We start from the raw sequence: 26,669 nt of genomic DNA on the forward strand, positions 1-26,669 counted from the left end.
GCCAAGCCCCAAATATCCCGAGCTACAGGCAGTAGTTTGTTATTACTGAACTGCCTCTAGGCTTGTTGAGGCCCAAAATAGTCTCTTTACTACCCAAGTGCAACGTGGATTCGTTTCCAAAGTGTCGTCTGCTAGTGTCAAGACTGCCTACCCGGAGTGATAACTGAAAGCCATTTTGTCGTTGTGTGGATTTACCCTTTATTCTACCAACTAGGAAACGGGACAAATGAGCTCGACTTGGGACTCTAAGTGATGTCCCATCTTAGTACTCTAGGAAACGATACCAGTATATCCCTGTCGGATTCGAAACACAGCGCTTTTGAACGTCTATCACCAACTTACGTTGACAAACGAAGCGAGATGCCTTCAGCTTTCGGTCTTTTGGAGCATGAGGTGGTTAGCAAATTACTCTTTGATCATTTCATTGTCAGAGCCATTTTCGTCATATTTGTAACCGCTGTATGGAAATGCTAGTTTAGCCGTTAACTGAATACACATCATTCAGAATTTGCTTGAATGGGAAAATATTGCTTGGGGCAGGTGTAGCGAACGAGACGCATAGGTGACCGCTTGACAGACGCTGGAATTGTACGTAGGTTATTATACTGTATGTATTGTCGGATGTTGTGAGTGACTTCACCGGGCCTTCAGTTTTGTGGATGCCTCACAGGCATGTTGAGCTCGCCACCATCAGACCAAACCTGCCTCCCATTTTGTCGTCTCCGCTTTCACATACAGCACGCAGCCATATTGCTCTCAGACGAGAATGTTTTTTACACAAATATTGGATTATCATGAATTTTATTCCAATTTTAAACCACGCTTCGCCAGGAGCGTGGATGGATTGAGGTCAGTGGAATGTGATTTTACATGCTCGTGTTGTTATTTTCATAACATGTAACATTGTTTATTTATTTTTTCATATTATATTTCAGGATCGCCGCCCCGACTTATCGGGTCAAGGGGGTCTTGGACAGTTGGTCAGTTCGATCGGAGGATCGGGTTCGTTTTCATCAACGGCACCCCGTCTCTCTCATACCCCCACGACAGATTTCCAGCCCCCCTATTTTCCCCCACCCTACAACCTCCCTCCCCAGCAGCCTGTGGACTTTCACCATCATGCCAATGTTGACCCTTATGCCCATGCTCATCTCAACTCCTTCCACCAAACCCCACAGCACCCCTACAACCAAATTCACAGTGAGCGCAATGTGTTACGACATCGCGACGACAGTCTCCATACCATGCATCCAGGACTTCCAACATACGACACAAGACGGGCCGACTACGGCACTGTCCGAAGACCCGATGTCCTTATGCATGGTCACCACGGGCTAACGTTAGACCAGGACCCTGGCATGTTAAATATACACACAGGATTGCCAGCTCTCGAAGACAGCACTCCGGTAAGATTTTCACATTTTATATTTTAAACAAATTCATTCATTTTCCTCCTTATTTTATTGTTTTTATTTATTTCACCATTTTCTATTGAATAATGGAAATTATTGCAATTTAATATTTAACATCACATTACATTTCCGTTGCATTTGGTGTCATTACACATATTTTTTTCTTTAGTGAATTCATTTCTATTGTTGAGATCTGGAATAAGTGTTTCTATATTAGGTGGTTTTATGTGGATGTAAATATTTGATAACTTCGTTGTTGTTTTCCGTTTCTTTTTTATAATTTACTTTTGAAGTATGGGTGTGATAAGAACATACGGAATTCTGTATTCATGTTCTGGTAATATTTACACTGTTGGTGTTATTGCAGATTTAATATCCCTCAACCAATTTGTCTAAATATGTACAGAAAAGTAAACAGGGGCGCCTACCAAGTGTGTGCTTTACAAAATGTCTAAATTCTACAAAATTGATTAAATTTGCATCTGACGAAAGGAAAATTTAACAGCATCAGAAAAAGCATTTATTTTATATCAAATCTTAAAATCCAATTCAACATCCTGAAAACATGTAATCTATTTTAGAAATAACGTGAATACTCGATTATAATAAATAATAAATCCTCCGCTAAGTTAAACACTTATAACTCAGTTACGGTGGTTCGAGTAAATATATTCAATGTTTTCATAGCGATAGATAAAATGTTTTTCTTTCGATTTTCTAAAGACATCTACGGAATCTGGAGCAATCTTAATATAGAGTATACTGCATTGTTTCTTAGCCAAACATGTCAAACGGTCAATCCCATCCAAAGCCAGATTGAGCATTTCTAAACCAACGTAGCTTGTGTTTACATTCGTTCGTACCATCTTTTACTGAGAAAACACGGGCACATTTTGATGTCACGCATTCCTGAGTTTTACTAAACTTTCTCATGATCAACCATGGTCTCGCTATAATCGTCCATGCGTGTCCTCGCTTTTAGAGCCTTCGAGACGAGTACTCGTTTTTCCTAAAGAGGGGAAGAAATAGATTTTAGTGATTACGAAAACCATTCAGGTTGCCACCCAGCAAATTGAGGAAGCCGCGAAAATCTGCGATCCCTATTGTAACCAGTAAGCTGTCATGCATTCTTCCTTGTCATCTTGAAAAGCTGACAAGAACCCCTTATGCGTATGGTGCTTTTTATTAAAGGAGGGTAATTTACTGGGTAAAGTATCTCTGAAATATAATATCGCATATCGCGAGATTCTGGAAAATATGTTCAAAATTATATTATCAACTTTCCCTTACCAAGGCCTGGCTATGTGAAGAAATAGTATTTGATGGAAAGAAAATATTGTGTTTGAGGTTATTCTGAAATTTAAGAACATTCCCCAATTCCAGTAATAATCATATGTGTTGTATACTTTCTATATTATAACAATTTCAGATGTTTTTATATGAAGCGGAATTTATTCATTGTCAAATGTGTGATCATTGTCAAAGAATGCATTATTAAATATGTTAATGTTATACAAATACACCACCTTGGATGGTCAAGAAAATATCGAAATAAGCAAACACATTAAAAATAGAAGAGAGAAAAAATAATCATTTGTGTAGGAATACCGTGTTTTATTAAACTGAGACGTGTGTAAAACGGAGCTTCGAGAACTAAACAAATAACGTAAATGAAATGCAAGACTCCGAGCAATTAGCAAAGATCCCCAGATGCTCTGCTGTCAAAGCCTTGCTTCATCAGAGTAGACTTGGGGTAGAAGGGGAGGATTTATTTCTACCAGGAGAGGGCTGGGCTTCCCCGGGGGAGACACGGAGAGCATGCGGGGGTAGTTGGTGGGGAGGGGAGGTCAAGAAAGCTTGCTCAGAACTCAGCCGTACGCTTGTTTCCTGTTTTGAATTACTGCGAATGACATGTGAAGATAATCTAATGTTAAATTCGTCTCATTTCTAAGCCTGCCTCCGCCCTGCAGTTTTTATCTCTCACGGAATGACTTCTTGTCTCCGACTTAACATGATGTTGTGTGACAATTATTCTATTTGGCAAATATTGTAATATTGTGGGGCCTAATTTGCAGTAATTCCTCTGCTAAAACCAGCAGTTTGAGCAAGGATTGACGACTTGTCAGAGGATTTCAAAGACAATCCTTTGTCATAAAGCTTTCCAAATACATTATTCTAGCTGTTTGGCTTGCTACGATAAAATTATGATGTTTTCAGTGAACAAAATACGTCATTTTCCTAGGTATCTGTTGTAATTTTTTTGTTCAGTTTTAGCAGATTGTCTTAAAGGAGGTTGCCATTATTTAAATTTAAGTTTCTAATTATTTTTGCTTGGATAATGTTATTAATTTCTACAAAAGATTACAACCTTTGCAGTTTACACATGACTGAGTACTTGCTTCGCTCAGCATTAGAGGGGTATCAAATATCGCGTATTTCAATTATGCAAATATTGTGACTTGTCGAATAAATATGGGGGTCTTTGAGGTGACAATTATCAACTTACAAACACGTGTGGCGTGTTTTAAGTATATTTTCATACGTGTCCAACGCACCCGACAAGACCCATTTTACATCACTTTACCTAAACTTCAGTTGGGGTTAGACAGGGGGCGCTCCCTGATCCTTTATTATCAATACAAACAACCCGGCTTTCTGTGTGTGGCACCTTGTATGGTATACACATAGCGGTTGCGTTGCGTCATAGGTTTGTAATACACGATAATTGCAACCAGTATTGGAAATCCTTCCATGCCAGTGGACACTTTGAGTGACCACCAGGAATCGGAATTGGCCGGAATTTGTAAAGGATGGGAAAACAAACAAAGCGAGAACTCAATGAAAACAGGGCCATTGTAATACAGACCACATTTAGCCAGGTTGTGGAATTATTTCATTTGGTTTTGTTGAAACTGTTGAAATAATATTAGTTGATATATCTGAAATTTTCATGAAACAAACGCCTATCCACAGCCTTTAACACTATGCATATTCTGACACGACACGTCAACTGCTTGAGAAATGAACATGTTTTCCGAGGTTACAGCGGGGGCACCTGAACTCCTGCCAGCTGTATTCTTGGCATTTGCTTGAAATAATGGCCCAAGGAAGACAACGCACCAACCTATTATTTATCTCGACAACTTTAGTAGTGTGCATGTTATGGGTGTATGAAGGAAAACGACAATATAAGGGTCGTGTTGATTATAATTCAGAAAGAAATATGTAAATGAAATATTACCAACTGACAATGTCATTGTGTGAGGAAAGGTCATTTAAATACTTGGTAAGGAAAAACATTTTATATCAAAATCGTATGATATATGTGACATTTGTTGAAAAATGCTTGGTTTTGTACACTACATCTTCTATTTGTTTTCATCTTTTTCTTTGTCGATTCATAGGGTTAAACAGGAAAATATTAGTCATAACCTTTTGGTTCTGTTTTTCGGGAAATATTGCGTGTCTCCTCAACAAATAAATCACCTCTCAAATTATGTTCTTGATGTATGTGAGAACTCCCGCACTGCACGACAAGACTTAATCTAGGATTTAGAGTATCATGGCGCGACATCAGATTCCCGTTCAATCCAGGGAAAGTCGCTCCTTCTGTACGAATTGGATCACTCCCGATGTCTGCATCAAGTTTTAATTAAGTCCACTATCAACTGAAATGATGTTTCAAACCCTGTATCGATCAGTATTTTAAACGCACATTAAGGATTTCGTATAGTGACTATGATCACTCGCCTGATTGAAATGCCAAAATGGCGGGGGAACAAGGTGCTTGAAGTAGACATTGCACGTGATTTGTTGTCAATGGCAGTCTCGGTCACCCTTGCGTAATTCGTATCGTCTGCTTCGTGAACTGACAACTTGTGCACACGGGCGCTTAGAATGACATTACCATTCACGGGAGTGTAATTTTGGCCGAGGCAAGGGTGCTATTATCCCAAGATTCGAAATTAGATTCCTAAAAGTCAGGATAAATTGGCGCTTTAATGACCGTCCATGCATAGAGATCTTCCAATTAACTGTCCTACCTGGCCGCCATTTTGACTCCTGTCGGGCCCAGACTGTGGGCAGTAGAGTATGGCTGATCCTACACCTGAGTTAAGGCCTGGCTTGTCTTAATGCATTCCATTTGGCTTTATTTGCCGTTACACGACAGGTATTAAACAATTACTAATGTAACGTGGGTGGGCACAGATCGTTATAGGATAGAGGTTGCTTAACGAAGTTTATGAGCATAATCAGAAAATGCTTCCACACAAGAAAAAACAAATTAATAGGCGTTCAGACGGATTTAAGGCATTTATGTCGAAGAGTCTTAGCTTATATGATCCATAATAAACTAATATGAAAATGCGGCATGGTTCTATTTACGTCCAATAACCTCTTTTCCAAAGCCATAGGTTAGAAATGTCACCTAACTCTGCTTCTATAAACCCAGACTTGTTTAAGTTATCCAGACGGACTTCCATTCCGTTGAGTTTTTTTTAACTTAAGATGCTCTTCGGTTTTTACACGATAAATCCCTTGGAAGCGCTAAGATGCATCTCAGATCAAAATGAAAAAAGTCTTATAACGGCAAATATGGTGGTTTTTGTACTGCGTTGCGGCGCTCTGATCTATGTTCACGAAATCGAGAGAGCAATCTGTCTTCTGGAGTCGTCAAGTTGCCATGATTTGGACAAGAACCATCCATCACCCTCGGACAAAACACGGCTAGGACGAGAGTTGTTGGAAGTTTACTAAATACGTGACCTAGATAATATTTGTATCAAGTAATGGTGCGCATGTTTGCTACATGAAACCATTACATCTTCCTTGACCCGAAATATCATTTCTGCTTTAAATATTACTCCCCTAAGGATTCGCTTAATAATTGGCATTCGTAGCAATCATGATCTTATTTCTGGATACATTTAACAGAAAATCTGGATATCGGTAAATAGGTATTGTAACGACTGTGTTACAATGTGAGTTATTAGCTGGTTCGTTTTACAAACATTTCGATAATGTCGTCAAAAGAAACTCCAATAAACCGACTTTCACGTAACAATTAAATATAAATTAGGGTAGTATTAAGTCAGGGCCTACCACAAGGTTGATAATCCGGTATCAAAGGGTGTCCTACTTCGGAGCACAAGAGCGAGACGGATTTTATGTCCTATACATGTTGAAACAGTGAGAAAGTTAAAACGACGGGATCACCACAGGAACCCTGTTAAGAGCCTTATGATTGAGCAAGGTGCGGTGATAATAAGTGGGTATACAGGTGTACAAACTCAACAGCAGCTCGTGAGGTGATCTTCATACAGATTAGAGGACCAACTGGGGGTGACCCCGCTATAGAGATTCGTTCCTCAGCGGGCGACCCCCATTCCTTTTTCCAAATACAACCCCGCTGGGAATAAACTCTGTAAGTGTTTTGATCCTTGAGATACAACTATTCTAATGATGAACCGTTCTCAAAGTCAATTGTGATCACAGATCAAAAACATCGGTGAATTTAATTGAGTAGTGTTTGGAAGACCCATGTAGTGAGAGCTCTGTTGTAAGCCGTACCGTGAAAAGTCGCACCATGGTGGGTTAATCGACGTCCCTAATAGGTGAGTTTACAACGGAGAAGTTACCTCATGGGGAAGAAAAAGAAACCCTTGCTCCCACCGATGCTGCCTTTGTAAAAAACTCCTTTGATCCACCGCTCAACCCCCAATTAGAAGGATATCTTGTAAGGACCAGAGCGTTTGGCATTAAGGTTTCAACAAATCCTTACCATCATCTCAAGGATCCCTGGACTGTATCATAGACTTAATGCTTACAATGGACATTCTTGTCAAAGAAAAAGCAAAAATATGACGGGGAAGAGTCTCATTATAAGGGGATAAGAACTTCTTTGATCCTTCAACCTTGTCAGCGTTTCCATACTGTAAGATCAGATCCAAGATGTGTTCATTATGGTAGAAATATGTCGAGTATTTTAACACGTTGGCCATTATACTGGCATTACAGTAGAATGGCCCTTCTTCAACAATATATGTCTTGTACTGTCAACACCACATGGTAAATGACCACTCGATTGGTAAAAGCCACGTCTATAGGTACAAGTAGCTTACAACTACGTGTTTATAAACACTAATAATACCTTAGTACATGCTATTGTTCCAAAACATTGCTATAGTTTACATGATGGTATATTGAGATAACCATAATATTTGAATTGTAATGAAGAGACCGCATGAGACAATGTGTTCGTCATGGTGCATATGTACCAGCATCGATTATGTATATATTATCGTATACATTTACAGCAAAATTATTGTTTTGTATGTTTTATGGCCAGCCTTCATGGTATATTATTAGCAGAGCGTATGAAGAATGAAGCTGGATTATAAAAAATATTGTCACAAATGTTCGCCTATGAACAAAGGGTTGTCAGATCAATGCTTTATCAAACAGATCATTGTTACTTTGATGACACACATAAACGTGCGCAGAAGCGATGAATGCGCCACCACCGTCATGGAACTCTATTGATTCTAGGATGTCTGCGACTGTACGTCTTTATTTCCGGTACAAAAGGAAGGTCAAGGTCACGTGGTCAGGTTTACCTTTCTACACGTTCGATACCTGAAAAAAGGACGCCTCAAATTGACCAATTTGCGAGCGTTTAGATGTTGCAGCCAATAATTAAGTACAAACGTAAATGTTGAACTGAAACCAAATCGATAATTTGTAAGCTTATTTTTTTTGTATGTAAACAATGAGTAAGCATCACTGTTTTAGTGATATAATAGATGTAACACTATTTTTGTCAGATATGGTTGTTAAAAATATTCAGTATCGCTAAAACCTCTCGTGCTTGTCACCTATCATGTAATTAAGAGAAAATGACTAGCTATCCTTGAAATAAATTCGACGGACTGCCGTTGATGGATTCCTTTCAAAAGAAGAAATTAACAAAAAGCATGCATTTTGTAAAAGCGATGACGGAACCAGGGCGTATCGCCTTCACGAAACTAGAAATTAATTCACTCTCGTCCTCATTCAGTGAATAGGGAACAAAATAGACCCTTTTCCTTCACGAAGGTCGGATTTAGTAAATTTCTGTTTGATTTAATGGAAATGAAATGAAAGGGTCTCTCTGGTCCCCGCCTTTTCACTCTGTCCCGTTCACCGTTTAAACCTCAGCGCTACAATTTTAGGCGTGTAAAAACTCCAGGGAAACGCTCTCGAGGAGTCTGAGCTTACTATCGATCAAGCATGCAGGAATGCCTTCGACATGTGCTTCAGAGTCTGATATTGCGAGAGTAAAATTAATATGTCCCCTCCTCAAGCTTTATCTGTCAAAAGTTTCAACAACTTCCTCCCCTAACAAATCCTTTATCGTAGTTAAATTGATAATCTGTTTGGATTGAGGACGGTTATGAACAAGTGTACAAGTTAGCCCACTGAATTATAAGGGTATAAGCGACCGAGGTAGATATTCCAAAAGGACCTGGATTCTTTAGTCAAACATAATGGGCTCTTTTCTTTCCGTGGTATTCTCCCAGCCGCCTGTCGTAGGTGATGTTTACATATATTAAACGCAATTGTCCCACTCGTTTTGAAAGTAAGCAACGTATGATTCGACTATACAGTGGGGAAATGTTGCAGATTTGGGGAAATAACAACCAAGGATGCTCAACAATGGGCTGTTCGTCTGCATCTCCTAGTTGTACCGCGTTGGACTCATTGAAACAGACCAAGCACACACTAGTCCTCGGTTAGAGAGCGTTGACAGACGATTAGTGTAGAATAATGTGTGAACTCCTAGCCGAACACCAACCTTAGTAAACACAAACCATTGTCGCCATGTTCAAAATCTAACTCGGCCTTCTGAACCAGTTTGCTTATGGAAACGAGTTGTGTTAAGTATGAACTGAAGGACGTGGAGCTTTTGCTTCCGTATTTGAAAAGAATCTTAATTTGTGTTTGAATTTGTATTTTTGGGAAGGTGCGAATGAGGCCAAGCCCTTCCAGTTTTTCAAAGAAGATACCTTGTTGCCATATACGTAGAGTATGCAAAACTGTTGATTCTAGCTTGTTAAAGAGATAAATTGTAGAGACGTATTTTCTTTTCTTTGATATGAAAATAAGTGTATAGTTCTGAGAGCTCTCGTTCCGAAAGTCGCGTGTTTATGCTGGGAAAGAATGTTTGTTTCATTTGCAAATAAATTCAACATTTTATTCACAGGGTTAAGTTTGCCTGGGAGATGTACTGACGAATCTTACAAACAGGCGTTATTCTACAGTGAATAATTTATGAAGGCATTGCCTCGTTGGAATGTGAACAAACAAATGAATTGGACTTACATATAAAGTGTCAAATCTTCACAAATCATTCCCGTCAAATGTCAGCGTAGCTCTTTTTACAAATGTTGTTGTTTCGTACCTTTATAAACACAGGGAACAGAGTTCCGTGTTCCCCATTAATGTTTTATTCTCATTTCGTTTCCAAAGTTTATCTTACTCTCAATAAACAGAATTTCCACAAAGCCAAGTATTCACACCAATCATCAAATGAAATAATTGGAGATAAAAGAAACGAGAATGGAATACATTATTAATATATTTCAGTAAGATAACTTTTGTCGCCTAGATAAGAAAACACAAATAACACTTTCAATTAAATGTTTATTTTACAATAATTATTTCATTCGGGCATCATAAGGCAAATGAGATGAAATTCTGGATTCTATTTTTTATTATGTTTGAATCAATTGAATTTCACAGTTTATTTTTCATAATATTTTGATATAAATATCCTTTGTTCGTTTTAATTTCCCCCAAACACTAACGTCTTTATTTGATTTAAATAGGCTGAAATTAAGATAAACAAACACAGATTATTACAATAAATGTGTCATCAACTATTGTTTATCAAAACGTGCCATTTTCTTGTACCATTATTAAATTTTGCAGGTATTCCCTATCAAATAATGCTGAAATTTTGCTTTTTTCTAATATCGAGCCATCTTGCTCCAGGGCAAGTCCTCACGTGACTTGACAATGGCATGCAATCCGTGCACAATCTGCACGTGACAGCTCAATATGTGATGACGTAATACACATAAAACTATATCACACCTTCCGCTGGCCTAGGTGAAATGACTGCCTCCAGACTGGAGTTATTGATTTATTTCATCCTGATCTGGTGAAAGTGAAGATGATTATACAACGATACGTTTGTTAGTAAATGGTTTCTATACGGAGATCTTTGGGTGCATAATCCTTTTTATTAAATTTGTTTTTGACCCAAACCTTGATATTGTTTTCACCGTATATTCATTTCAAAGCAATGAATATTTCGTCAAATTGTGTTGGGTTTATATATTTTCCCAACATTGTATTACTGTATATATTTTTTTTTACTTTTGGAATTCACATAGTTATTTCAGTATAATATTTTTCCATTTTAAATTTTCACGGAAGCATACCGACCTAGACATCGACAATACTGTCATCTATGCCCGCTCAGACGTACTAACACAAGCTCAGCGTACAATTAAAACTTCCACAGCGTATTATCATGAAAAATTAATTACATTTTCCTCCGAAATATCATTCACCTTGCCACTTCTCGTGTAGAAGCATCGATTGATACCTACAGATAAGAGCGGACACTGGGTGAAACCAAGGATAACTGTCTTTCTAAGTAACCCTCATTTACAAGCGGACATGATGATTAATGTACTTCTCTCTGAACGCTCTTAAAGTGACCGAAATAATAACTTTATTCTCACACTTTTAATAAAATATTCAGCTATTTTCTGTAAGTATAAAACACGTGCATCCAGTACTTGCCTGCGCCAGGTACTAAATAACAATGAAAAGCGCGAGTTGTTCGTCATTCGGCCGAGAAATCGTGTACATAAACAAACCAGACCCCTGTTTCTCTCCTATCTTTGATCTAACTTTACTTGTGACAGGTAAAGGAACGAAAGCTTTGATCTTGCCGCTCCGCTTGACAGTCACCCTTACTGAATCTTAAGGCGTTGTCAAATACCTATGACAGTAGCCTAGAAATATGCACAATATTATCAACTAAGATTTTAACATTAATATTTATATTTAACCTGTGACACGATACATACATAAATAAATATGTGAACATGCAAAATCATATTCATGAACTAATCTCGCAATTAATTTGAATATGTTGTTTTCTAGACTTGTTTTGATGCTTATGCTACAGTTCAATATTTATTGTTTATTTTAATACGATTCATTGACACCATTTTTCACGATCTCAGATGTGGATTTCTTATTTTTCAGCACGTGGATGATAACACAAACTATATACATGGAGACCAAAATACTGTTATACGAAAAGGTAAGTTTTATTATATTTTTCTTTAAACGATAGAAACACTTAAGGAATAAGAATTTCCAATCTAATGTAAGTGTGAGAAAGCAACCTTTATGGAAAAGACATTTCACGTTTAGATTAAATTAATTCAAATTTTTATCAGATTTTCTTTTTCCTAGAAACTTCCCCATGGGGAATCTGTTGATTGATTTGTGCTGCAAAAATATTTACCCTTCTAACTCAATTTCATTTAACACATTGCGTGGAAACCTACTTTCTAAATTTCTCCAGACAAATCCAGCTTACTTTTGCGAATTGTGTTTTGTTGCTGGGGTAAAAGCGGAACCTTTAAAAAAATTATTAGAATTTTCGAAAATCGTTTAGATTAAAGAAGTCAAATTTGGCTCACATTTTCCCTTAACGAAATTCTTGTTAAAACTCAGTGAATCATTCTTTTAGAAATAGTTATTTTATCATCGTTGCTAAACTGTTAATAGAAGACACAAATCAGGGCTATTTATTATTAACTGGAGGCAATGTATTTTCAGGGAATTTTAAGCCAGAGTAAATCATATTATCATATAAATCGCACAACAATGTGAACATTTCCAGTAAATATAAAAGATGTATTCATCCACAATTTTCCATAATTAGGGAAAGTTACACTACAAAGGTGTTGCTTTTCACAACGTTAGACCTGAGGCTATCAGTATGAAATATAATGATCTCCTTTAGCATCCAGGAGTAGACAAGGCCGGGAAGGAGTAACAAATGTACTCTCATTATATTAAACCCGACACGATCGCTGTACTGACTCCATCGTTGTTCGTCGGTGTTGCATTTCCCATTTTGACAAATTAACATCTTTCTGCTTTGACACCTTGTAATTTTATACACCTGAAGTTAGTTCCCAATTTGATTCAGCGGCAGCGAAGATAGAATCACAAGGCTTGGTCGGATACGCATCAGAATCTAATCCTTGATACAAACCCCGAAAACAGCTATTTGAAAGGGGCTTGCCTCCCTTTCCCTTGGGCAATACGCCCTTTCGGATTTGTGGTAGTTTAGATCGGCGTGGCCCGGCGCTTACTTCTCATATTTATAATTTGGAGAAAAAACCGCCCCGTGTGTAGCCAAGGGTGGCATGGCTGAGGTTTATCATACCAAAAGGATAGTCGTGTGTGTCAGGAAAATGACGACAGTCCTATAGGGGTACACCGAGCTCGCCTCATAAGCTTCAAACAGAGCTAATTGTCGACTGTCACACTGGTTAGGAGGCAGAAAAAAATCGTCGTGTCGCTGGAGGCCATTTTGGGACAAGACAACGCATGAAATCCCGTTGTCGCAAGAAGGGATAAGATTGATTATTTTCTTGACTAGTTTGGAATAATTAAAAACACATGTATACTTAGTTCACGGGTCTACATTGCTTCAAATTGTGATGAGCAAATAATTTATTTTGATATTGATGCTGGTGTGACTCTTTTAAGGAAACGTATGCCTTGATTGTCGGTCAGCCCATCGCCCTAGGATCGGGGTCTTAAGAGAGAATTCTTGTAAAATTCCCAACACTTCTGCGTTTCCTCTGATAAAATTGAAAACCTACTCATTCCGAGGCACATCGGATTTTGACTTTTGATAGGACTGAGCTTCCCGGGTTTGATTGCCCTGGGGGCGTTCTCTAAATTTGATGGATTAATACTGGAGAAAGCCATGTTCCCGTTTCCACTTCGTGATTCGTGAATAGAAAACCGTCGTCCAATTCCATTCCCGAAACTCATGGGTGAAAAGTTAAGCCTTGTTTCACACTTGCTCTGTGCGTTTTTACAAAGTTCTGATTAAGCAAATCAGGTTCTAAAATGGGTGTCCACGTGGGAAACCTAAAATTATTCGTGGCCGTTGAGATTTGAACTCGGGAGAGAATTTAAGAGGTAAATAGAGTCGATTGTCACTGTGAAGACGTGCAATAGTTGATATCATAACTATTAGGTTCCGAGGTCCTTCGCCAGTGTTGATCTGGCAAATTAACATCGTTTGTAGCCAATATTTACAAGTCTACTTGACTGAATGGAAGGGTTGCAATTCGTCATGGTCGCTGTCAATTGAAAACATTGAGCAAACGTGTGCTGTTATATTACTCCACCAAAGTTAATTGCGCTTACGTTCAGCGCATGCGTTGCACTTGATCACGTGACTTCCGACATATGGCGGGTTTGTCGGCAATAGAACTGGGAAAACTTCCGTCTACAGTTTTAATCAAATGACATGAATAAAACATACTATCTGATAAACTTTTAATAACCACATTTTCTTCATCGTGAGAAATAAGTCCTTTTCTCACGCGATGCCAGCACTAGAGATATGAGCGAAATTGAGTAAGCAGATTAATTCTATTGCTTGTAAGATACTGCCTCGCCTGACGATATTTGGTATTGATTTATAACATTTTATCAACTTATCAATACGGTTACATCATCCGAAGCAAGGAAAACATGTTGGAATCTGGAAAAATATAGATTATAATCTAAAACGAATTAAACACTTTTATTCAAAGAGAAATAAGGGAGCGAGACGGCCTCTTATGCTGAATGTTTACAATGAGAGAATGACAGACCAAAAGTGCCAGTGTAAATATTTGATCTTCGAAATGTCTACATCGAATTTAAAGTTCGTTATAATTGGATATTTTATTCTAGGCTGACACTCCAGCTATTCTATATTAGTTTCAAAGTGAAATGACAGATAAAACTCATTCATTCAAACCGAGAACTCGCAGACTCTCGCCAGGTCTCGTCTGGGTCCGAGACATCAATTCAGCCCAAAAAGATCTTTTTCGTCCGAAATTAAATAACAATGTTTATTTTATTTTCGAAACAGCAGGGGGTTCGTCAAACAGAAAGGGTTGTTGAACGTTTTCAGGGATGCTTTCGGTCGCAAGGAACGCTCTTGTCGCTGTATCTCATTTGTCAGCGCCCCCTGTTTAGGAAGGCACTTCAGGAAGAGAACAACATGGCGGGTCTTTGTTTCCTCCCACAATTCCATAGAGTTGAGTGCGCGCGCCTGTCCATTCTCGCATTTGATTGCCCCTCTGTATGCTCCGCTCGCTGACATCTCAAGTCGCTATCGGTCGTTTTAGCACAAGACAAATCCAATTTTTGATCATTCAGATGTTTTGAGAATCCCCTGATAGATCAATTATTAGCTAGCGTGTTCAGATCAAAGAGGCATGCTGAGATCAGCGTAATTCAGATCTCGCCCGTCCATATGATGCGATAAAAGCACATATGAATGCGGGCCATAACGATTTGTTGAACTAATGACGTATAAGAGAAAAAGATTACATTCTACCGCAGTCTGAGGCGGCCGAAACGCGCGATGCCCGGCCCGAACATCTACAGACTAACCGTCTGATCAAACGGCGCTGAGCAGGCTGCCTTTTTTCGCCACAGGAAGCAAGATGAGAAATTTCCGTCAATCTGGGCAGGATAAATATTTGTTCTGTTTTGATTATCAATAAACCTCGCTCAGGTAGCTTCCAAATTGCAGGGGTTTGCACTGCGAGGTAACGTTAATGGCAATATGTCGGGGAGACCGTTGATGTTCGATGCACTGGCATGTGTTTAGCCGACCTTCAATCAGCCATGCATTGATGAGGTCACCTATACTGCTGCCTCCGGTTTAGCCTCGCTGTATAAATATATAGTTTACAGAATAATTCTTGTGACAAATCCGTTTGAGCACTTTATAAAAACAATACTTCGTGCTCAATTAATTTACATTTCTAAGTGTTTTCGTAATGACATTTTTACACTTTTTAATGGTTTTTTTTTATGAAAAACATTTTCATTTCTTTCTTAAGTACCGTTTTAAACAAATTATTTCAACAACCATTTATTACCTAGCTACGCTGAGAACATCCCGTCACTGTGATTAATGTTCGACCTTTAACCTAAAGATGTAGACTGAAATGATAACATTCATGTTACATTCTCCACCGGAGCTGATATGATAGATTAGAGGCTCAAATAAACCATTATGTAGCATATCGTATCCAATCAACGTCCTATCTTCATAAATGCTTAAGGAAGCTTTTGTTTCGTTACAAAATAAGCGTCTATGCTTCCTAAAATGACACTGAAAGAAACGGAAGCTTATCTGATTTGGTTTGAGTTACAACAGCCAATAAAAACAAAGGAAATATTCAGCTCGGTACTTGCAAGCGTGAGGGTTAATGTCGATGTGTTCTTTATTTCGCCTGGAGCTACGCTGTTGAAGGTCGGGAGAAATGTCGCAAATCAGGGTCAGAGGTCGCGTTCGGGTTGCTCCCCTTGCCGCACGTCATAATAGAAAGGGGCTTTTAGGCAAGGCGATTGAGACAGATTTGTGTCATTCAAGAAATGGTTGGGAATATCAGTGATTTGGTCTGTGATAGAGTTGGATTTAACGTTGGCAATTAATAAATGGTCGTCGGCTGTCATTCCCAGCTGCCGGCTAATGGCACGTTGACATCCTGGTAGATGACTCGGACGCCGAGCACCCTAAAAAACCAAAATGGCCGCCCAGTGGGGTCCCTTCGTAGAGTGTTTGAGGATTTTATGACATGTATTTTAAGACAATTTACTCGAAAATGTGCCTCCGAAACGTCAATGGAAGTGTGAATTTATCAAAAGAACTCTTCACGGGGAGGATAATTTGAAATTGCGGGACAAGCCGTACGAAAGGCGTTGAACTTTCAGTAATTATCAGCACATAGATTTTTCGCTTAAAGATCTAATTAAAGGGTCTTTATCTTTGCAGCCGGAATCCGACCCAAGAACGAAAACAATAAAGATCTGGTCATTTCAGGCGTGGTTTCCCCTACCGACGTCTTCTGTTCTGTCCCTGGTCGCCTGTCCCTGCTTAGCTCAACGTCAAAATACAAGGTCACGGTCGCAGAAGTGCAGAGGAGATTGTCTCCCCCTGAGTGTCTAAATGCTTCCCTCCTCGGTGGCGTCCTTAGAAGGTAAGTGTCAAAATCCTTTATTCGTTCATGATTCAAACTGTAAATAAGTACAACACGTAATAATCCGCTAAAGACTGTTCTGTTTACAAAGGGATGAAGTCGTACTGGTGGAATGTTATAACAACAATAAACATTAAAAAGTAATAATAATAATTTGCTAAAGTGAACTGAACTCTAGTATTATTTGAAATAGACATTTTCAGCCTCTCCAGTGTGCTTATTATTATCATCACCACCGAGACACTACTCGATATAATCTCCGCCCTTTTGTAAAGCGTACAGCTATTAGTGGTGTAAAGAGCGTGCGTTGTAATGGATATAATGTCAAGACGCATGGAGGCTATCCTTGTCCGGCCTTCAGGTGTGGTCAGGTAACTCAACACCTGTCCAGCCACCTTTCAAGTATCTATCATCGCTGACCATTGTCCCTACGCCAGCATTGCTTACCTTCGTTCTCCTTGTTATCACATATACATGACCTACTGAAACCAAGAATACATTTTTCTGCTAGAAATCCGCGCAGCTTGTTCAAACGCCATTGTGCTGAGCGTCAACGAACGACAAGCCCATGGTTAGTCGCTTGCGTTCATTTCACGCTTAGCTGAATCAGGTAATGAACTGGGTCTTCTCCGATCCTTCATTGAGTCCTTCACAAGGAGGCTGGAGTGAGCTTTTTAATCATGTCTCTCCGATCTTGTGTCGCCGAGACCCCCTGCTGATGGACATGACACCCCACCAAAACCGTTCTAACGGCCTTTGACACTATTGGTTTTCCTTTTATAAAACCCCCGAAACCATGACAATACGGCCTTGTTGTGTTTGTTAAGGCGAAGCGGCGCGGAGATGTTTAGGCTTTCTTGCTACATGAGGAACTCCTGTATGCCTTTATAATGCAGACTTCATATGCACTTAGTAATGTCTTGTTTACTCTCTATAGCATTTTCACGCCAGATTTCATGACAAAGTGGCCCTGCCTGTGATCGTCGGGAGAAAGCAGTGTTCGGGTCTAGTTTACGATGAGTAAAGTGCGAACAATTATCACCTCCACAGGAGAACCGTGGTGATCGCTTGACTAACAGGAAATGTTATACTGCCGCGATGATTACTGCAGATTACTAGGTTCGCTCGCAAGAAAATGCCGTCTACAATTTCAAAAGGAAATAATTTTTGAAATTTGTCTGTAATGACTCAGATGAAAGGTGAATCACATGAAGATAGGACGAAAATGGTCCCCAAATCATTTCATAATGCATGCTAAAAAAATGCACTGAGAGCTGTGCTGTGAGAAGATCAAAGAATCCTATCGCAGATCAAGTTGAACGAGTAATGTATAAAATCCTTGAGATAAGTGTTTGAGATATACTCTCACGTGGATATCAAAGCACGTGTTTGTCACATTGATTTCAAAACATCCTCCCCATCTTATGTGATTATATCATTCGGAAGGAATCATTCTTTGGTCATGATGCCGCGTATGAGAAACACTTAAAGAAAAGTACAACAGAAAAATATAATTAAGCTAAAGCATAAGTGAAGTAACGCGATTAACTGTCCTCAAAAGTCTTTCATATATCTCCTTTCCAAGTAGCTCAGTCGTCTTTGATCTCAATGGTGGAACATAAGATGGTTGCTTATAACACTGCGCTGAAATTTTGAAGTTCGCTCCAGGGTTGAAAGTGTCTGAGTCAAAGAAACTTCAACTCGAAAACTCGCATCAGCACAAGTAGAATTGTGGAGCTATCCAGTGGAACACAAATTCAGCTGAGAGCCTGGAAGAGTTCTACAGAGAAAAGGACAATGTCCTAGGACCTTTCGTGTCCTTTTGGCGCGTTCAAGCCAGACGTCTGATCGTCTGGTGTGGCAGTGTCTATATTTCAGAATATCCTTGGTTCTGATCAGTAGATTGCCATGGAAACCTCCTAACAGCCCACGGTAGTGGAATTCGCCAGCAAAAACGCTCAATTTCTCATCTCTGCTAAAGTATAATGCACCTAAAAATCCATAAACGCTATTGATAGCATTCCGAAGCATCAAACGAAATCCGCTAACCCTTCAGCTGAGTCGAACCCCCTTCTACAATTTGCTTGTTTTATGAAGTGTCGACTCAATTTGTCTACAATGTAATGCATCCTTGAATGTCCAAACAGGGAGGTAGGAATTTAGCGATGTTGAGAGCTCGAGTGACTATGAATTGCATTGGGCGATAATTATTGGAGTAGGGGCTTGTGAACTTCACTATATCCCGTGCCGTAGCAGGGAATAGGGGTCGGAGTGATGGGGGAGGAATCACTGATTACATTCTCAGGGGTGGGGGTGAGGGAACGAGGGCCCATTATAGTTTATTGATTCAATGTTTATATGTATATTTGATTTTTTATATATATTTTTCTAGGAGAGGGGTCATTTATTTCTTTGATCTTTTTCGTGTGGTTTTTTGTTTGTTTTGGGTGGTGTTTGGGGTTTTTATTCTGTTTTGGTTTGGTTTGTTTTTTGTTGGTTTTTTTGGGGAGGGGGTGTAGGGAAACTAATTATTACTATGTAAATCAACACAATTGTACTTTTTATGTATATTTTCTTTCTGAAATATAAAAGACAATTCATTTATCGGTATCGTAGAAAGAATTACAACCACATTTCTCGATAGTATAACCAAATACATCAGCAACAATTAAATACTACGTCACTATATTAACTTCTTTATAATGCAAATACGTAGCGCATGCCCAAGTGTTCATCAAATAACCTCATACGACCACATAAGGTAGGGCCTCAAACCGCGATAAGTCAGCCTGTTGTGACGTGGCAGACATGTTTAACGACATCACGTGCTTCCGGTTATAAGGTTATGAAGTCACGGAAAAACACAAACAAGTCACGTGGTTTGAAAACACCAAGTTATCTTCTCGGCTACAAACACGGTTCTTTTTTTTGTCCTGGAAATTTCTCAATACCCATCGACTTTCCTTCTTCATCCGTTAATATTGTCTGGTGAGGCGCAACTCTGAGTTCAGGGGCCTGTGCGTCTCTCCCAATTAGTCGCAATCCAAGCCAGTTCAAGAGTTTTCGGCATACGCAGAACCCAGGGAGCTATTGTCCATGTCTGGAGCCGCCAAACACGAGCAACCGACTCATTGCCTTGAACAAATCCATTTTTCCCTGGAGAGGAGTTTGCAAACAACGTTCGTCGTGTCTCTTTTATTCGCCAAGAAAAGAGGATTGCAGAGTACTTTCTTGTCAAACTGTTGGAAGTCGAAAGAAGGAGGGCTGAAGTGCTCTTCCACGAAACATCAGAGGAATTCCTGACGAACAGGCCATGGTCCGATTCGTATCCCTTCACCAAGCACTCCTGTCGCTTTGCAAAAAAGTAGTCCTTCCACTGAAGTGTAGACATACGCCATATGTTACAGCTTAGCAGACAAACAGACCGCATCGCTATCATGTCATTCGATCAATCCTGAAAAATAGTGCTATTTTTAAACAAGCTGTTCCGAAAAGAATGTTCCGATTTCAAGCTAAGGTTCCCGATAGTAGTTGTTAATTATAGGGAACATTTGGGTGTTTCTGAGTGAGATATTTCTGTCTTCGTTACCACTTGACAGTTGTCGGAAACGTCGAGTTTGTATAAATACCATAAAGTTAACGAGTCCTCTTTAATTAGACGTCTCACGTTCCAGTGAGGAGAAAGTTAATTATTTGGCTTTGCCATCTTAACCCGACATGTTGTACTGGACAAGTGGGACTGAAAGTCGCTTATGATCTCTTGAAACTATGGGAGGGTGATTACGCCAAAATCGGGCTAATTTAACACTTGTCCAACCAGTTTGCTCACCAGGTGTCTGAGGAAGCGAGTTGATCAACCAATCACAGACGTGATCGATCGGCGGATCACTCAATCCCGATCATGCTTAAAGAGGCCGTGGTGAACTATGGCAGATGCCGGGCGAGACGAGTGTGGAATTATGTAGATTCGATGAGCTGCTGCGAAAATGGATTAATACGAGAAATGGCTCTCGGGGACTCTCATCCGTAAAAATCTCTGTTCGAAACGGGGAATTAACGAAATTAGGGAGGTCCAAATTTGTGTCGATAATGATGACCCCTTATTGGTGATTTGTCTGCCTTGTGACGAGTGTAAATTACATTGCGGTGTCTTACTCGCGCCAGCTGTCTGCTTTCCGGTAGTCGTAAACACAACTTACCCAACCTAGTCCTCTTTCCGGTAGTCGTACAGGCGGCATAAACGTCTCTACACGTTTTTGAATAAATGACAGTCAACAATAACTACTCCGTTATGGTGAAAATCTAAATAATATCTTTGTTTTTTCAGAGCTAAGTCCAAGAATGGTGGTAGATCTCTCCGAGACAAATTAGAAAAGATTGGTCTCAGCCTACCAGCTGGCAGAAGAAAGGCAGCGAACGTTACGCTGCTCACGTCACTAGTCGAAGGTATGCATCATTCATCCGTGCATGTACATAAAGTAATAAAATAACTCAGGAAAAAGATACATTTGAAACTTCAGTGTCAGGCTGTCTTGACATGTCAAAAATGTTAAATCTGATATATTTTTAAACATATATCTTATAATCAATAAGCGTTTTGTTAGAACATATCGTTTTGAATTATTCAGTAGGGAAGTCACAATTATTTTTAACTCATATTTTATTTATTTTGAGATGTATGATATATGTCCTTTCTTTTTAACAGGCGAGACAATACGGCTTGCACGAGACTATGGATATATATGCGAGACAGAATTCCCTTCACGACAATGTGCTGAATACAACCTCCGACAATATTCGGATCCAAGCGATACCCACAATAGAAAAAATATGGTCCTAGCAGCGAAGTAAGCATCATAACGAACCCTCTTTATATAACATGCATATAAATTCATCACAGACGGATAATAACATGAAACTTGACCACCTTCAAACATTTTTTAATTTGTTAAAAAATACATATTGGATACATACTTTTTGATATTTTATCAAAATTCATCTTTGAACATTATTATCTCTGTTCAAAAACTGTGTTAAAAACATGACGGAATTTTTTCAAACATTGACATTAATATGATTTAACGAAAATTGACAAGTTAAATGTAATTATCATATAGGGATTCCATTTATAACATTGATTGCCACATATTACTGCTGATTATCGAGATATTAACAACACGTCCTCAACCGCAACGCAGGAAATAAATATTTTTTTTCGACACTAAATATCATTAACGCACTGTTGCGACGTCCATCTTCCTAACTACTGAAATTATCCTCGAGAAAACTTTTAAGTAACCCTCCCTAAGCCTCAATACAAGTCCGCGTCCAGATATAGCTTTCTCCTTAAGATATTGACTCTCAGTTTAACACGGTCGCTAGTTGCGCGAAATCCATCAATTTCCATTTCAACACAACCTGTCAAATTGATGGGATCTGATGTTTGAAATGTGTCCTAAATTGCTTAATGTTTTCACAGGTAGCTTATCCGTTTTCTCTGTGAATTAAGCGTCTTTACGCTAATTATTTGAAGGAGGAAGGATAGGGAAAATCATTGGGAAATCGATGATTGAATTGAAAGAGAATTTTCACTTAGTTAGATCGTCTTGAAAATAATCACTGATTTCCAGGTTACTTGCAATTTGATCTTAGAGGAGTTATGTTGGATTTGCTGGATGTGTCAATAATATGTTTGTCACATCCTGTTATCTACACTAACTAACAAGACGGAAACATTCACCATAAGCTTACATTTTAGCACGCTATCAATATCGTAGGGTTTAAACTACCAGTATTGTACGAAAATATGAGTTCACGGGTAAATGGATATTTATTTAATGCTAGATATCATGTGTAAATCTAAAATGGTATTTTCTGAGTAAAGTTTAACGATTTTTTTCAAATGTTATGCATTTGAAAATTATATTTGAATATCTGAAAAATATGAATAATGAAGCTAAATGGATAAAATTATTTTGGAATGTTTTTTGTGTTTATATATTATTTATTCCTTGTTTTATCTTTTTAGGCAGATCGTGAAAGAACTGACGGATCTCCTCAACCAAGATCGGTCGCCCCTGGGTAATACCCGGCCACAGCCAATTCTGGAACCGAATATTCAGCGTCACCTCACGCACTTCAGCCTGATCACCCACGGGTTCGGATCCCCAGCCGTTATCGCCTCATTGACTGCTGTGCAGAGTTACCTAAATGAAATGTTGAAGCTCCTTGATAAGAACTACCCTGCCTCTCAAACGGCGCAGGTGAACCCGACAGTACCTTCAATGGACGGTAATGGTAAATCTAAGAGCGATAAAGATGAAAATCGACGCGAATAGCAGGATGGCTGACTCCTGGTGAGAGTTCCTGATGCTGCTAACACCTCGTATGTCTGTGTCAAAAACGTGTGGACAGCTCCCGCAAGAAATCTTTACGTCACAAGTTTGTGTGCTGACGTCACGGGTCATGTGCTTGCAGGGAATGCCGGGACATTCCATAAACTGCGGATGTGTGTTTAAAGCGGGGCTATTTAGTCATTCCGTCTGTGAAGTGATGTCATATCGGAACATTGGTGCAAAAAAAATACGTCTCTGATGTGGCCATTACGTCATCAGTCTGCAGGGTATATTGTGACGTCATGAATGACGTCATGTGTGCGTGCATGTGGTGCATGAGTCCAGAAGTGTCAACTACAGACAATATATTTGATCCTCTGGTTCTCGGTTTTGCTTGGGCAGTGCTCAAGATGACATTTTCCCCACATTTAACTCAAAAAGGAAAGCACGGTTTTCCTTCATAATCTGTCTCAAAGGACGTTACCATGACAACGGAGGTAAACACATCTCCGACACGTGAATAAAGTCACGTGACATACGTAATTCACCAAATCTATCCCCCCTTGCCTTTGTGAATGTTAACTATCAGAACTCTGTGGACTGGTTTCAGTTTACAGGATATGTAAAATAGACGGGTAGATATACTTTTCTTAGTTTTCTATGAAATGAACGAAGTTGCATTCCTCCGTTATTTGACGTAGCGCCTAATAATTGTTGTACTACGTTCTCCCTGTGTCCTTTGTATATTTGAGAGACCACTGTGTATGATATTACCATAAGCGTCCGTACAGAGACGTGTGATGTTATTTATTCTAGTCCAAAAAATGCTATTTGCCTGAATACATACTTCATAAGAGAAACAGTGTTACCGCCTTTTGGAGAAAATAGTATTACTCATCCCCAAATTAATTGTTATTTATTTTCTTTGGCATACTTAGTGCACGATCACCTTGATTAATTTATGAACATACTGTTTTCTGCAAAGACCGGTAGCATTGTTCAAACCTCGAGCCTCATAATCTGTTGACAGCAGTTTTATGCTTTTCCTTTTCTACTTATCTCCCCAAATTTAAGAAAACACTTGAACTATTGTTCCTTTCAGAACGAGACTAACTTAAAGTGAATTGTAAAAAATGTCATTTTATTATTTCTTACCGTGAAAACGGGTCTATTTACATATCATGTGTACGGTTATGACCAAAATTTGTAGGTACCAGTCCCATAATGGAATAAAGTGGGTCAAAATACTCATTTCTTTTGTCTTGACTAACATCAAACAGCATTACACAGTGAAATGGGAACGGCACGGTCAATAATTGATGCCTCTTGGAGCTATATGATTGGTCAGATTGCGCAAAGGGACCAATCTGATTGGTTAACCTTGCCACGTACTCTAATGTACCTGATGGTGTTATAATTTATTAAGATACGTCGTACAAATGCTAGATCGTTATTAATTGCAGGACGAGTGATGTTTTTATACGCAATATCAAAACCCACTGAAGGAAGTATGCGGTTGACATTCGTCTATTGCATGTTCCCAACTGTCAATTTCATGTCAATCAAATGGTCACAGTGATTGATATACACATTGATTGATGGATGCTGATAGATCGTCTGTAGATTGCATATCCAGGAAGCGCTGCTGATTCTCATGTATGCATAATAACACGTTATACAGTACGCGGAAATGTGTGTGAATTAACCGATGCATGCATTTTATAAATATTATATATCTAATTCAATACAAACATCGCTTTAGACATTTTCAAAATGAAATATTATTAGAATACAGCGATTATAACTTGACATCTCGACATTTTCGAATTGCACATATACTTCAGCCTTCTGTACAGTATTCCTAAAGATCTGTTGATTTATATTAACAAATTAATATTATGAAATCTTTCCAAGCAATAAAACATTTAGGTTGGATATTGCCAAGCGGTTAAAACACATACAGCATATCCGAGTCAGAATTTCTGCTCGGATTTACACAGTCAACACAATTCTGTTTGGCCAAGAAGTTTTCCTGAAGCTTTTGGTATATGGGTGATCTGAAATCGTTCAGTAGCCATGAACTAGCCCATTTCCTTCCGCTGGTGTGAATTCCACAAAAGTGAATTAGATGGAAACGAAACCAGTGAGATCACCTCATCTCTTTCATATTTACATACATGCATAATGATATAGAGTAACAGAACCCACACACGAAACTGTTTGACAAGAGGGATACAATTGGCATTTTTAGGTACTGTCGAGCATGCCAATACTGTGAGATTTCAAAGGGCGTCTCTTGCAAAAAAATGAAGTTGTTTGATCAGGGTAACAACACCCATGGCTCTACCTTTCAAAGGGTTTCGTCGCAGACATGTGGTAGCTTCCGTGTTATTTCATTTGAAAAGTTGACTTGCATGTGTTTGTGATGGGGATACCGCTATGGCTGAATACGCTCACATTTCACAAACTCCTGGTATCCTCACTAGTTTATAGTGATTAATACGCCTACTCGTATGATACTGGCGGATTCTTGAAAATTGACTCTATGCCATTGATGACAATACAGAATACAGACCTCTATAAGTATGGATCTAAATACAGAAATATAGACTGCTTTTCGCATAGATACAAGTCCAGAAATATAGGCCTTAAAGCGGATAGAAGGAAACACGGAAATAAATTCCTCAAATTGATAGATAGAAATACAGAAATATAAGCATTTATATCATAGGTTGCAATACACAAAAATAGTCCTCAAATGGAAAGAAAGGAATACAGAAATGTAGGCCTCAAATGGATAGAAAGGAATATAGAAATGTAGGCCTCAAATAGATAGATAGAAATACAGAAATATATACCTCTATTTTGATGGATGGTAATACAGAAATGTAGGCCTCAAATGGATAGAAAGGAATACAGAAACATAGGCCTCAAATAGATAGATAGAAATGCAGAAATATATACCTCTATTTTGATAGATGGTAATACAGAAATATAGGCCTCAAATGGATAGAAAGGAATACAGAAACATAGGCCTCAAATAGATAGATAGAAATGCAGAAATATATACCTCTAATTTTGATGGATGGTAATACAGAAATGTAGGCCTCAAATGGATAGAAAGGAATACAGAAACATAGGCCTCAAATAGATAGAAATGCAGAATTTTGATGGATGGAAACATAAATAGGCCTCAAATGGATAGAAAGAAATACAGAAACATAGGCCTCAAATAGGATAGAAACATAGAAATGCAGATGGATGGTAATACATAAATGGATGGTAATACAGAAATGTAGGCCTCAAATGGACAGAAAGGAATACAGAAACATAGGCCTCAAATAGATAGATAGAAATGCAGAAATATATACCTGTATTTTGATGGATGGTAATACATAAATGTAGGCCTCAAATGGATAGAAAGAAATACAGAAACATAGGCCTCAAATGGATAGAAAGAAATACAGAAACATAGGCCTCAAATAGATAGATAGAAATGCAGAAATATGTACCTGTATTTTGATGGATGGTAATACAGAAATGTAGGCCTCAAATAGATAGAT

The 26,669-nt window shown here is 38.8% G+C and overlaps 1 protein-coding gene across 2 annotated transcripts; it reads left to right on the plus strand.

The window, feature by feature from the left end:
• Positions 1-24,353, plus strand: LOC124291582 (transcription factor AP-2-alpha-like). 2 transcript variants are annotated; one of them, XM_046728606.1, is made up of 7 exons: positions 1-393; positions 936-1,406; positions 11,736-11,793; positions 16,567-16,771; positions 21,099-21,217; positions 21,477-21,618; positions 22,800-24,353. In XM_046728606.1, exons 1-7 carry the CDS (start codon positions 253-255, stop codon positions 23,107-23,109), a joined length of 1,446 nt encoding a protein of 481 aa, XP_046584562.1. In that variant the 5' UTR covers positions 1-252; the 3' UTR covers positions 23,110-24,353. The 2 variants fall into 2 exon arrangements, with proteins under 2 accessions (XP_046584562.1, XP_046584563.1); XM_046728607.1 differs by having other exon boundaries at positions 16,615-16,771.
• The last annotated feature ends 2,316 nt before the right edge of the window (positions 24,354-26,669 follow it).

Source organism: Haliotis rubra, unplaced genomic scaffold (genome assembly GCF_003918875.1).
Source record: "Haliotis rubra isolate DU_JTF1 unplaced genomic scaffold, ASM391887v1 Scf497, whole genome shotgun sequence".
Classification (NCBI taxonomy): domain Eukaryota; kingdom Metazoa; phylum Mollusca; class Gastropoda; order Lepetellida; family Haliotidae; genus Haliotis; species Haliotis rubra.

Bases quoted from the DNA above. Each gene is read 5' to 3' on its own strand.
- LOC124291582 (XM_046728606.1), top strand. From the start codon at position 253: ATGTCCCATCTTAGTACTCTAGGAAACGATACCAGTATATCCCTGTCG. The intron at 394-935 runs GTGGTTAGCAAA...ATTATATTTCAG, and splicing joins TCGGTCTTTTGGAGCATGAG to GATCGCCGCCCCGACTTATC. The intron at 21,619-22,799 runs GTAAGCATCATA...TTATCTTTTTAG, and splicing joins AATATGGTCCTAGCAGCGAA to GCAGATCGTGAAAGAACTGA.